This window comes from Alligator mississippiensis, chromosome 4, assembly GCF_030867095.1.
Source record: "Alligator mississippiensis isolate rAllMis1 chromosome 4, rAllMis1, whole genome shotgun sequence".
NCBI lineage: Eukaryota > Metazoa > Chordata > Crocodylia > Alligatoridae > Alligator > Alligator mississippiensis.
In genome coordinates, this window is record NC_081827.1 from 91,596,200 (window position 1) to 91,609,786 (window position 13,587).

The 13,587-nt window shown below is 38.7% G+C and overlaps 1 protein-coding gene across 1 annotated transcript in view; it reads left to right on the forward strand.

Annotated features, from left to right (window-relative positions):
• Positions 1-13,587, forward strand: part of NUP205 (nucleoporin 205) — a 93,844-nt gene that overhangs the window by 60,926 nt on the left and 19,331 nt on the right. The window contains exons 25-36 of the mRNA XM_006261162.4: positions 695-769; positions 1,437-1,594; positions 2,491-2,571; positions 3,083-3,274; positions 6,092-6,362; positions 6,874-6,972; positions 8,479-8,627; positions 9,480-9,671; positions 9,862-9,983; positions 11,292-11,430; positions 11,652-11,778; positions 13,169-13,245. Of these exons, the coding sequence (XP_006261224.3) occupies positions 695-769; positions 1,437-1,594; positions 2,491-2,571; positions 3,083-3,274; positions 6,092-6,362; positions 6,874-6,972; positions 8,479-8,627; positions 9,480-9,671; positions 9,862-9,983; positions 11,292-11,430; positions 11,652-11,778; positions 13,169-13,245 (1,682 nt within the window). The remainder of the gene's footprint in view (positions 1-694; positions 770-1,436; positions 1,595-2,490; positions 2,572-3,082; positions 3,275-6,091; positions 6,363-6,873; positions 6,973-8,478; positions 8,628-9,479; positions 9,672-9,861; positions 9,984-11,291; positions 11,431-11,651; positions 11,779-13,168; positions 13,246-13,587) is intronic.

The following is a 13,587-nucleotide window of genomic DNA, read 5'->3' on the forward strand; positions in this document are numbered from 1 at the left end:
GTGACGAATGGACTGAAACTATAAGAGTTACCCCTCCCTACCTACTTTATTGTGTTTCAGTGCTGAACTGGTTTTTGTGAGGTGGAGATAGATACATGTCCGCTACATTGGCCAACAAGCAATAAAGTCAACTGTTAACATTTACAATTTGTTATAACCCTTTCAAATGCTCTATACACAATCTACTTTATCTAGGTAGTATAATTAATTACCAGCCATTATATAACTACTTCTCACTTTCTACAAGGGCATGGATTTGAATCACTGATTTAAAAGTAAGAAGGCAGGGAAGGGGAGAGGATGGGGTGGGGGCAGGGGATGGTGAGAGAGGGTCAAAGTAAGTTGAAGGGCCCAAAAGAGAAAAATAAAGCATTTAAGCCACTGAGGAACTTAAGGGTTGTCCCTCAATATTCTCTATATTTAAATTACCTTATTCTTTTCTGTTTAGTATCTCTGCTCTTGTCAAGTTCATTCGTCACATCTGACTTAGGCTCATGCCTCTCTGAATGAGTTAGTCTGTAGGATGCCACACTGTTCTGCATTCAGTCTGACTTCAGACTAACAGTGCTGACTACCTCTTCAAAATTAAGACATTTACCAAACCACAGTCATCCCTTGTCCTCTTTCAGCCTTGGTCAAAGTTTGGCATACCTTTTCTGTCTTAATTTTCTGTCTTTTCTTTCAATACCCACAGCTGATGGAGAAGGAGGGATGGAAGATGAAAGTCGCTCAGTCAGTGGATTTCTTCACTTTGACACTGCCTGTAAAGGTAATCAGCCTGGCAATTCACTGTTTCTTAATAAGGATTTTCTAGACAATGAACAGAAAAGGCTGCCTGTAGAACAACTGTTATGCTGAACACTGTTGTTTGTCTTAAAACAAATGCTTTGGAAATCCAGACAGCTTAAAATAAGCAGAAAATAGTGGAGAAAAAAAAGTGGAAGAAGAGTAATACAGGTGGCATTGGAGGGCAAAAGAGAGGGGAGATGATCTATGAATTAAATGGTCACTAAGCCCATTGAGACTTACTGTTTGTGTTAAGCTGAAGACTTTCAAAGATAGTTGGCTAAAGTTAGGTCCCTAAACTCACAGCTTTCTTCCATCAGGATCTTTAGGTTTTCAGTAGTTCTCAGAATGAGGCTATTGAAAACTTTGGAAGCTAAAATTTGACACTCAGCATTGAAGATACTGGCACACATGCATATGTTAAATTAGAAATAACATGGTGATTAGAATTTAATTCATAATCCACATTGTGGTGGAAACAAGAATCTCGTCTGTTTTCCTAGACTGATAATCTTAGCTGCTCATAAAGCTCTCATTATTAGGCATTTTTAAGCAAAAATTTGAAAAAGGTTAGTTAATTCCTGTGCTTATCTATGTCACAGTGGTTCCTATATATTTCTAAATAAGTTATTAATTCATTTTTTCTCCAGTGCGCAGGAAGATCTTAAGTATCCTGGATTCAATTGACTTCAGTCAAGAGATTCCTGAACCTTTGCAACTAGATTTTTTTGACCGGGCTCAGATTGAGCAGGTTATTGCTAATTGTGAGCACAAGAATGCACGAGGACAAGTCATCTGCAACGTCAAGGTGAACAAGTTGTTTGTATCTTGATTTTGTCATTTTAAAAAGTTGCCGGAGATGGGGCTCCAGTTGTAACAGGTCTGCATGCATTAATAGCACTTCTCACTCTTGCTTTCACATTTAGCCTTTTCAGTAGTTAGATACTATTGAACTGACTGTTGTTGCACTTTACATTGTGTAAGCTAACTGGACAAAAACTAATTTTTTTTCTTTGTATCTTGCATAACACGTGCTGGCTTTTCATTTGTATTATACTGGCACACTAGTTTGTAGACATTCAGGAGAGTTTTGCACTGTGTGATGATTTTCCTTTCTGAAATATCCAAATTACATTGAGAATGTGACTTAAGATCATTTGTATAATGCACTTTGCTGCTACTCCCAAAGGCTCATATCAGGGTCATGATCCCATTGTGCTGGGTGCTGTACATTAATATAGGAAGACATAGCCCCTGCCTTGAAGAATTTACAGTTTGAAAGACAAAGTGTAGATGAAAGGTGGGAGAAGGGGATACATCATATGATGGAAGTGATCTTGGTGTTGGGAGCATAGCTATATTGTTAACTGTTTTTTTTCTGTGTACTTTTGAATATATATTAGTTCCCTTACCTCAAGTTCTTTATAAAACAATGAGGGAAAATGAGAGGAGGATTAAAGCACTGCCAGCAGGAAGGCTAAAGTTGGAAAGCTGAGGTAACAGCAGAGGGATAGGATGAAGAAACAAAATGCAAGATGAAGAAAATGGTGTCTTTTAGTTACCTCCTTACCTGACTCCACTTATGCATTGCAGATATCTCCAAACAGTGGGCACGTTTACAATCTAGGCATAACAAGATTACAGTTGTTGAAATTCCTTTGGTGCAATAGAAGTTTCATTTGTCCCCTCCCTTTTCAATTCCAGTATCTTCACAGAGTTCTGGTTGCAGAAGTTAATGCCCTTCAAGGAATGGCAGCCATAGGCCAGAGACCTTTACTTATGGAAGTAAGTCTAGTTAAAATAATTTGGTTCCAGTGTTTTCAGTGAGATTTCTTGTGCCATCAAGCATATGATGTTAAATGCTTTTTTGCAAATTTGAGCCCCAAATCTAGAGGTAGTTGTCTCAGAATAAATATAGAATATTTGGTAAGTAGGAGACAAAATGGGACAGAAAAAAGTAACAAGATAATTTTAAAAGAACAGATAGCCTTTTCACAGACAGCTTTTGCTTCTTAAATGAGTTCATTGCATATTTTTCTTTACTTGGCTTTGTCTCTGTATCTACTTAAGACCTTAAGAGGTTCATAGTGAAAAGTATTGCATGAAAACCAGATCAGAAATGGACTTCTCCATCCCATTACTAAACATATAATAGCTCAGATTGTTTGTGATGAACTAAAGGCAGTGTAGTAGTTTATTTGTTAGTCTATTATGGACAAGACAAACCATCTTGATATCTCTTTCTTCACTGTCTTTTATTGCAGTCTAACAAAATTTCCTTTTCTTGGGTATCCAGGAGATCAACACAATCCTACAGTACGTGGTGGAGAGGAACAAGTTGCTGCAGTGTCTCCATGCTAAACGGCATGCACTAGAGTCCTGGAGACAGCTGGTGGAAATTATTCTGACTGCCTGCCCCCAGGACCTCATACAGACTGAAGACAGACAACTGATTATCCGAGACCTCTTACAAGATGTTCATGACAAGGTGACACTGTATTGGAAACTAAAATCCCTTTGAACTACGTAGATCATTTTTTTTTTTTTATTATTACTAATTAAAGGTAGCTTTGATCTCTAAAGTATTTTTTTAACTTATTACAAAACACAGACTCTGTTCTGTGTTCAGTTTTCAGCTTTCCTTTGTTACTACTGCTAGACAATCAAAAGTTTCCTGCAGTATAGAGAAGAGTAAATGCTATCATTTAATAGCTTCTATGTGAACTACAGAACAGTAGATTGATAAACATCAAAGAAATTGCAGTCTGGTCACACAGACTGCAAGGACAGTGGCTCTGATGGAAGTGTGATACAAATAATGGTGGGGGAATATTGGGGTCTTATTAAGGTCGTAGTGCAGAGTGGATCGCATCAAAGGGAAGGAATAGAAACAGTGCACATATTAATTTAGTTCATTTAGAGGATTAGCTGCAAATTCTCTTGCTTTTTTCTTTGAAATATAAAGCTGACATATGGTGCTTCATGCAAATTCATAAACTTGGTTTTACAACTGAGAGAGTTTTTAAAATATGTGGAGTTGTTTTGTAATTAAAGTGTCTGAAATTTCTTGGGATGTTTTACTGCGAGATCTCAGCAATAATTTTTAGATAAATTGGACAATTATCCATTGCCAGTTATATCCATGAAGTACAAACTTTGATGAGGAATTTGGTATTATCCTAGCACTGAAGCAGTACAACTTTAGTTTTGGTTGTGGTATTGAACTAATCACTGATATTTCATATACAATCATTTGATAAGAATAAGATATCCTAATTATTGAGAAATTGTATAGCAGAATTGTAGGAAATTCCTTATTCCCACTTTTCATCAAAGTAAAAATATAAATTAGCTGAATTTTTAAATCAGGTTTTCCATTAGTATGTATTTTAGTAGAAATTATTTAAAAAAAAAAAGAAAAGGAAAGGTACCTCTTCATGGTAGGATTTTTCCCCATAAACAACATTAGAATAGTGATAAAGTGGGGATACCTCCAGTGGCCAAAACAATCTCTCCAGGTTCCTGAAGTTTCTGTAGGGCAAAACCTTAAATTTGTTTGAAATGTACATATTATCCTGCTAAGATAATGTTTTTTGAAGGAAATAGTTATTTGATCCAAAATATATCTTTGCTATAGCACAATTACGATATGTTGTGTTACCTTAATACAGAAGTTAAGAGGAGAATTTTAATTCCAAAGGATATATATGCAGAAAACTGAGAAGGTAGTTTTTGTGGCTGGAATGAGTGCTGACTTGGTTCATTCTGGAAGAGCTGCCATATATGGGAACTCTTAGATTAGCTCCCAAGGATTTTGTTTTTACTTGAATTTACCTTTCTCCTGTGGATTGGGGGGGAAAAAGCCGACAAAACTAACTGTGATAAATTGTTCTTTCTCTAGTTTGGCTGTTGATTTATACATAGAATATTTAAAATCAGACATTAATAAATTGACTGGGATCTCTTCCCTCTTTTCTCATCCAAATCTGAGCATCGTTATGTTCCTAGTTGGAGTGAATGAGAACCTAGAATCAATCTAGTAGTCTGATCAAATACAAATTTAGCAAGAACAGTTAGGGGTGCACTGATAGAGATTTTTTGAGCTGATACCGATGGCCAATTTTTAAGGAGCCATATCAGCCAGTACCGATCTGATTCTGGTATGCAGCCCTGCAGCATAGAGACCAGCAGCAGGCCAGTAAGTCTGGCGTGGGGGGAGGGTTGGGGGAGGGAAGGGGCGTTGGGGGGGCGGGCAGGTCAAGACCCTCGTGGTGAGGGAGGGAGTAGGCTGGGGCAGGGACAGGTGCTGCCCCGCCAGGGCAGGCTGGGGTACAGGGTGGAGCCGTGGCTCATCTGGGGACACTTCTCCTGCTACTGTGCTAACCCTGGGAGAGCTTGGGGGGTGGGTGCCCGCAGATCAGCGTGCGGTGCGGGGCAGGATGCCGCTGTGGGCTGCGGCCGAGGCTGCACCAGGCTCTTTCCAGGCAGGTGAGGCAGGTGGCAGCGGTGCTGGGAGGCGGCTCTGGGTTGAGGGGGGGGCTGCAGCCCTCCCAAAATTCACTGTAGCCCCTCCTGTATGTCTCCTCCCAGTGCTGCTGCAGCCTGGCCCAACCCCCCTTGAGGAAGAGCCCAGCACAGCCCTTGGCCCCAGCCCACAGTGACAGCCCACCCCACTCTGCATGCAGATCCGTGGGCACCTGCCCCCCATGCCCTCCCCGGGTTTGCGCAGCAGCAGGAGCCCCCTCCCCTGCATCTCCTGGATGAATCGCTTACAGCTCCATCCTGTGTCCCGCCCCTCCCCAGCTGAGTAGCACCTACTCCAGCCCACTCCCTCCTTCACCTCAGAGGCCTTGATCTGCTGCCCTCCCATTCCCCTTCCCTCCCCCCACCTTTCCCCCACGACAGACTTAACAGCCAGATGCTGTTCTCCAAGCTGCCAGGCTGTGCCCCTGGCCACATGCATGCTGCAGCTGTGCACATGCACCAGGCATTTATCAGCCACGTTATCAGCCACATCAGCCAAAAAAAGCTGGTTTCTGATACTGTCAATTTTCCTTCTATCAGTGCTGATCCGATATGGGACTGATGTATCGATGTACTTCTAATAACAGTCCTTCTGGGGAAGGATAACACAGTGCAACAAGTATTGATTTGTTCTGTATCAGAAGTGTTTTATTTCTAACTTTTTAAATAGAGAAATCAAATAATCTAGTGTTGAAATGAATTCCTTTTACCTGCAAAGATCATGTAGATATGGGAGACTGAACAAATGGTATAGAACATGCCCTTTTTTATCCATTTTTAGATCCTGGATGATGATGCAGCTCAGGAGCTGATGCCAGTAGTGGCAGGGGCTGTGTTCACTCTTACAGCCCATCTGAGCCAGTCTGTGAGAACAGAGCAAAAACAGCCACTTGCAGTCCCTTTACCTGGCCACTCCCAATATGTCTTGATGTTGGATGGTTCATTTTCCGCATCACCTGGTTCAGAAGGCCTATCTTTGGGGTTTGCTTCCATTGGTGACTCTTCCCTCCATATCATCTTAAAAAAACTACTAGATTTCATTTTGAAAACAGGTATGTTGTTTGAAGCCTAAAACAGCTGCACTGCATGTGACTAGATTCTAACAAGCCAAGACTAAATAAATAGTCTGAGCTGCTTTATGCCATTGGATGGAACTTCTTTATTAAAACAGCTGTCCATTTTATTGTGAAAATATGTTCCTAGTTATTCTGTAAGTTATGTTTCTCTCAAGATACAATTTTGTAGTAGTAGGTTCTCCTCAAAAAATCAGAACCATTGAGATTGATTGAGTACATGGTGTTAGGGTGTATGAATATATGTTTTGCAGTTGTAGTGGTTACTTGTGGGGCAGGAATTTGCTTTGCTGAACTTCTCAGCATAATTTTGATTTATGCACAAACATTAGAGCTCTGGTGTAAGAACACATAGACTTTAATTTCTTTTGCTACTACCAGCACTGGTATTAGTATTATAAAGCTAAATTAGGTGTGGGGGCAGAAGGTGCTAATGATGTGAATTAAACCAACTTGTTCCTCATTAGAATTAACTCTTCCTTGTGAGCAGGTGGTGGGTTCCAGCGAGTGAGGACACACCTGTACGGATCACTGCTTTATTACCTACAGATTGCACAGAGACCAGATGAACCAGACACCTTGGAAGCAGGTAAAATATAATTGTGTTTTGAGAAAATAAAAGATCAATTGAGTATTGAACCTGGTGTTGTTTCTTATTCCAAATCTGCTAAATCTTGAGGCAGGGTGAATTCTGTATATTCATTGAAAATTTGTTGTTATGTGCCAGCAATAGCCAGATTCCTAACCCATCTGCCAACAAACAAAAATCATACATGCCTGAGCTACATGCTGCGTGAGATGTTCATACCCCAGGGTCAGTGATCTTCATGTAGTTCCCCAGGTCAAGTACTAGTTTGTTATTAAATCATTTCAATAGAAAGTCACAGTTAAACTTCCTGAGAGCCTCATGTGGCTCATGACCTACAGTTTGGCCCCCCTTGATATATGCCATGATTTTAGATGTAAATAAAGTATGCTAAAATGTGTAATTCACTGCATTTAACAAGTAGTCCCATAACTCTAAAACTGTCAAAGGGCTTGAGACAACTTGGGCCCATTTTAAAGTTGTTAGTAGCTCTTGGAAAATACTTTGCACTCCTCTGTACTTTCTTCATGTTCTGTTTGGAATTAGAGGAATCTGTCTGATGTTCTTTGGCACTGGTGCTGTTCCTGTGGCTGAAGAGAATTTGAAAGGAACTCATATGCCAAATCAGAGAAGACTGCTTCTTAAGTAGCTAGCAGTGCTCTTGATGCAGGTCACACTCCTTCTGTCTAGGCACTGCCTTTTCAACATTCATAGCCATTACTGGGTCTCAGAGTAAGGGACCAGGAGCAGAAATCAGACTTGGAGCTTGTGCCTGGTTGTTCAGATTCCTATAGCAACAATTGCATCAGTGCCCTGAGTTACAAATAAAGAAAGTGTTAGTGAAATTGCTACAGAGCATTTATAATTCATAGAATCATAGAAAGTGCAGGTTGGACAGGACCTCAGGAGGTCTAGTCCAACCCCCTGCTCAAAGCAGGACCATTCCCCAACTTGGATCATCTGAGGCAAGGCTTTGTCTAGCCAAGTCTTAAAAACCTCAAAGGATGGAGAGTCCACAATCTCTCTTGGTAACCTGTTCCAGTGCTTTACTACCTCTTAGTGAGAGAGTTGATGATTTGTATGAGAAGAAAGGATGGTATCTTATAATTGATTGATTTTTAAGTTTTCTACTGAAGGCATCTTGTTCACTTCCATTTAAGCTGATTGCTTTGATCTCAGTAGAAGTTTTTAGGTTGAATAGAAAGACTTAATATATATTTGCATTTTATCTTAAAATGTGTCCTGAACAGACCATTTAATGGGAGGGAGATGAACGTATAAGTATGTATACCCCTTGTTTGTTCTGGCCAGAATAATAAATTTTAGAACAAAATGTTTGATAGGTACAAGATAGATATACAAGATCTAGATATACACACGCACAAAAAATATCGTATATAGTTATACACATAAAATATCATTAAAGGTAGCTACTGTTTTGCTGTATCTACAGCAATTACTAATGAACAAGTTGCTCATCTTTAATTCTGTTTTTCTTACGTTTTATAGCCAAGAAGACAATGTGGGAACGTCTGACAGCTCCCGAAGATGCATTCAGTAAACTACAACGAGAAAATGTGGCAATTATTGAAAGCTATGGTGCAGCACTGATGGAGGTGGTCTGCCGAGATGCCTGTGATGGCCATGAGATAGGCCGGGTAAAGGGATACTTCATACTTATTTGTTCAAATTTTAAACTAGTAATTTAAGCATTGCACAAATTATGGACAGCACAAAGTACAAATATGTAGGAGTTAGAAATTCCTTAATTTTAGGCCTTGCTCTGACAATGATTTTACTCAGTTTTATTCAATTTTGAGCAAGTCTTTTTACTCATTTGTATTTGTTTCTTATTTGCAAAATGTAACTAAAATAGCACTTCATGGAGGCTTAATCAACTTGAAATGTAGTCAAAATGCAAAATGTATTATAAAAAATAGTTTCATATATTGCACTGGTATAATTTTTGTGTTCATCTTATCATATTGCCAGTTTTTAATTTTTCCTTGCCTTGGTGCACAAAAATCCAACCAAAGAACAGAACACAATATATGATCCTGTTAAATGTATAAAATAAACAAATTTTAAAGGAGAGAATTTTCCCCTCATTTTTCAGTTGCATTGACATTATTTACTACTGGTAGTGATAGTAGGTAAAAAAAAATATCAAATAGAAGTATACTCAGAAACAAGATAGCATCTGTGTGTAGTGCCTGTAAGCATTTTGAAGATGTTCTAAGTATTGTTATCTTTGCTTAGGAGAGAAACAAATGACACAGTGAGTTAAATTGATGCTTTCTGTACTAAAACCACAGGACCTATGTAGTGTAAAAGACTGCCAAATGAAAGAGCAGGTCAGTGTGAGGGGAAAAATATATTTTTTGTGTTTTGAGAGAGAGTCTTGGATCCAGGCAAATATTAAATCTCAGTGTATGAACACATTCTCTAGTCGTGCATTAGAAACTTTAGCCTTCTAGTTAATGGGGTGATTTTTTTTTTGTTCCATTCAGATGTTGGCACTGGCTTTACTTGATCGCATTGTCTCAGTAGACAAGCAGCAGCAATGGCTATTGTATCTCTCCAATAGTGGCTACCTAAAGGTGCTTGTGGATAGCCTAGCAGATGATGACCTTACGCTTCAAAGTTTACTCACACCCCAGCCTCCATTACTTAAAGCGCTCTACACCTATGAGTCCAAAATGGTAAGAGCTCCCAGGAACTGTTTTCTTTCTCTTCACAAATGACAATTGTTTGTCTCAGCAAAAGAGTTTCTGTCATGGTAGATATGTTTTGGGTTGATGTTGAGAGCACAGATGGAGAGAACAATAATTAAAATGAAGTTTTGCCATAAGTTTCTAGGACTTTAATTTTTCTTTCTCCACTATTCCTTAGGCATTTCTGACCAGAGTAGCTAAAAGCCAGCAGGGAGCATTGGAGTTGCTGAGGTCTGGAGTAATTGTGAAGCTTGCACAATGTCAAGTATATGATATGCGACCAGAAATTGATCATCAAGGGTAGGTGTCCATTTATTTGTTTCCTTAAATGATTGATAGACTATTGCACGCTCCTGGAACGCACTAAAAGCTCTGACTTCAGTGGCCTTCAAGTCTGTCTTAAAAATATGTGCATTTATACTGTTGGTTAACTTATGAGTAGCTAACTTCAAATCCATCTCTATTGACTGCAACATTTCAGCTTGCCAGGCATAAAGTAATAAATATATATGAAACTGTTCAGTTGTCTTCAAGACATACAGCGTTCCAGTTTGTCTGGTTTCTTGGGAGATAAAAATTAACTGAATTCTGGTCTCTCAGAGCTGCAGTTGCTGAAATTTTACAGCAGCCAAATTTTGTTTTTGGAAGCCATTTTTCCTTATATACTGTAAGCTTGTTTTTGAGAGTTTGCAGGTGGTGAAGGATGTGCTTATAGAGTCCACATTTGTTTATACCCTCTTTTTATTTTTTCCTGTAATAACAAACCAAGCATACAGAAGTGGAGGAAATTTAATTTTCAAGCTCGTTTATCTGTGTATATCTATTTACATGTGACATTAATAGCTCTGTGGGGTTGCATAACATTGTTAAAGTAAATAATTACAAAAATATATATCACCTGATTTTCTTCAGAAGAAGGATGTAAGTCTTTTAATTCTTAGCTAGTTGAGGACTTGGCATGCAGCTTTTTGTAAGGAAATGATTGAATGAAAACCACAAATGATCTGTTTTACCAGAGAATAGCCTAGAAGTTGATGACATGATTTTCAACCTTAATACTCATTTTACATTTTCAGCCCAATATCTGCAATAAAAAGGGCTAAAAACTAACTCTGTTCCTAAAATAACAAGCTGAGATAAGTATCAACATCTAAAATTGTCAGTTGGCATTTATAAGATTTGATGGGAACTTTTTAGATTTGATGGAATATTTAGAAATCCAGTTCTAGCAGTACCTTCTGAAGTTGAGCACTCTTTTTTTTTTTTTTTTGTAAAAATACTCTGAAAACACTACTTTCCTTGAGGACAACTCAGGAGTAGAAATCCAGTGTTTCCCTACCAAGGCTATCTAATTACCTTTGAAGTTTGCAAAAAAAGATTTTCTTCCTGTTAGAGAAACTGCAGGAGAAATTTTAGATGTACAACAACTTATTCAGAAAGATAGAGAGGCTTTATATATAAGACTGTAAAGCTAACAAGTTTAACTGAGGAGCTATTTTTGAGACTCATGATATTTCCATACTCTTTAAAGAAGCTGTAAGTTAACGGTTTCTAAGTGGTCTCCAGTTTCCTTCAAGCTGTTAACACTTTTTCTTTGAATCGCATAAGAATGTTTGGAATGAGAGATCCTCCTGTCTTCATTCCTGCTCCTGTGGAGCGCTACCGCCAGATTCTTCTCCCAGCTCTTCAGCTGTGTCAAGTGATCCTCACGTCCAGCATGGCGCAACATCTACAGGCAGCAGGACAGGTAAGCTAGGAGGTCAGAAACGATTTCTTGATGTCCAGCATTGGGTGTTACTGCCTTAGTACCAAGTAAAACATTGGTGCCGTTACTTATGGGGTTTTTTTCTGTCAGTAACATTTTCCTTGTAATCTCTTTGTACCATATAGAAAACTGCAGTAAAATGTTTTATCAGAACAAAATTATTCTTACTTAGTTGATGCTTTTGCTTTTTCCCTATGATACAGGTTTTGCAGTTTCTAATATCCCATTCAGATACTATCCAGGCTATCCTGCGGTGTCAGAATGTCAGTGCTGGATCACTTCAGGAGCTGGCCTTATTGACAGGAATAATCAGCAAAGCAGCTTTGCCTGGTAAAGCTATATAATAAAATTGGCACTTTGGCAGTCTGTCACACTTGTCTGAATGAATATGACAACCGTGGTCTTTTGCACATACAGTAAAAGGAAGGAGCTATTCAGTAGAAACTTTGTTTAAAAATCTATTTTTTTAGAATGTATTACTCTGGAAAGAAATAGAGAAATAGTTCATAATTGTTCTTTAGGCAAAAATGGAAGGTTTGGCAGAAGGAGTGGAATTTTATAGTATGTAGCAGGTTAACTTGACTATTCTACTAATACTTTTTACAGTGCTTTCAATCTTCAGTGTCTTACATGTATTAATCTTCACAGTGTACTTTGGAGATAACTACAGGGTGACTGTTCATTTAGCCTGTTCCACAGGACAGAAGAGAGACAGATTAAATTATATTAGGAAAATAATTTTGAGACTGAGGGACCTGGACCTCTTCAGCCTCTGCAAGAGAAGACTGAGAGGTGATCTTGTGGCTGCTTACAAATTCATTAGGGGGACACAGCAAGGGATCGGAGATGCTGTGTTCACCAGGGCGCCACTTGGGGTAACAAGGAACAATGGTCACAAACTGACAGAGCAGATTTAGACTAGATATCAGGAAAAGCTTCTTCATGGTAAGGGTGGCCAAAATCTGGAATGGGCTTCCGATAGGCATCTAGCTGGGGTCATCTGACCCCAGCACTCTTCCATGCCTAGGCAGGGGGTTGGACTCAATGATCTGTTGAGGTCCCTTCCGACCCTAGCATCTGTGAATCTATTTCCTATTTTGTAATATTTAACATTTTGTACATTTGTACTTATTACAAAAAAACCTCCCTGGGGCAAGCTCTGTGGATTAGTAGGTTAGATTAGTGCTCTAACCTTTTCTGGGGTAGAGCTTCCCTTGGGATGTACCTTCTATAAAAACTGTTTCATACTGTACTGGCTGTGGTGTCTCATCTAGAAACCTACTGGATATTTCTATTCTCACAAAATCACCACATTGTGTTTTGTCTTTGTTTACTGAAGAAAGACCTCTGACTAGAATAGGAAAGAAGAGGAGTTGTATGTAGGTGATGACTAAAGTTCAAATTAATTTAGCTTTGTTCTATGGAAAGAGTTGCACAACAACTGCTTGTTCTGTGACAAGACTTTTTCCTAAGTGTTAAAATCCATTCCAAAAATCCATATGGTACCACTCGGCAAGTGATCTAATGACATATTCATACATGTAGTGGTTGCAGAGAGATCAAAATACTTTCTTCACAAAAATGTGCAAAGGTTTGTCAATTTCATTTTCATGGATTTTTTTTCTGACTAGCTTTAGTATTTAAAAATATATATTAAAACCAGGAGCATTTGTTTTAATTAAAAGCACTTATTTTTATCCTCTCATACCTACTATATTAGGTGTGCTGGGTGAATTGGATATAGATACTAATGAAGGGACGCAGATGGAGCTACAAGGGCATATAGGACGATTTCAGGTAATTGAATTTTATATTCAGCTTCTCTTTTTTCTTTGGAATTGCATGTTTAAGTGAGAGTATCATCCTAATTTTGTACCGTAATTAGTAAGAGCTGCCTTATAAAAAAGGCATGTATAACACTAATCAAGAATAGGACTCTTTAAAAAAAAAACAAACAGGAATTGCAGCCTTTGGCAAAACACAAGTTCTGTTAAATACATTTGTTTTACAGCTTAGCCTACACAGTTGTCTAGGACTTGTCTACTAGAAAGTGGACTGGGATTTGATGCTATCACCAAAATAAAGTAATTCAGAATTTTTCTGCTATCACTTAAAGCACACAGGGACTTCCCTAGTTCC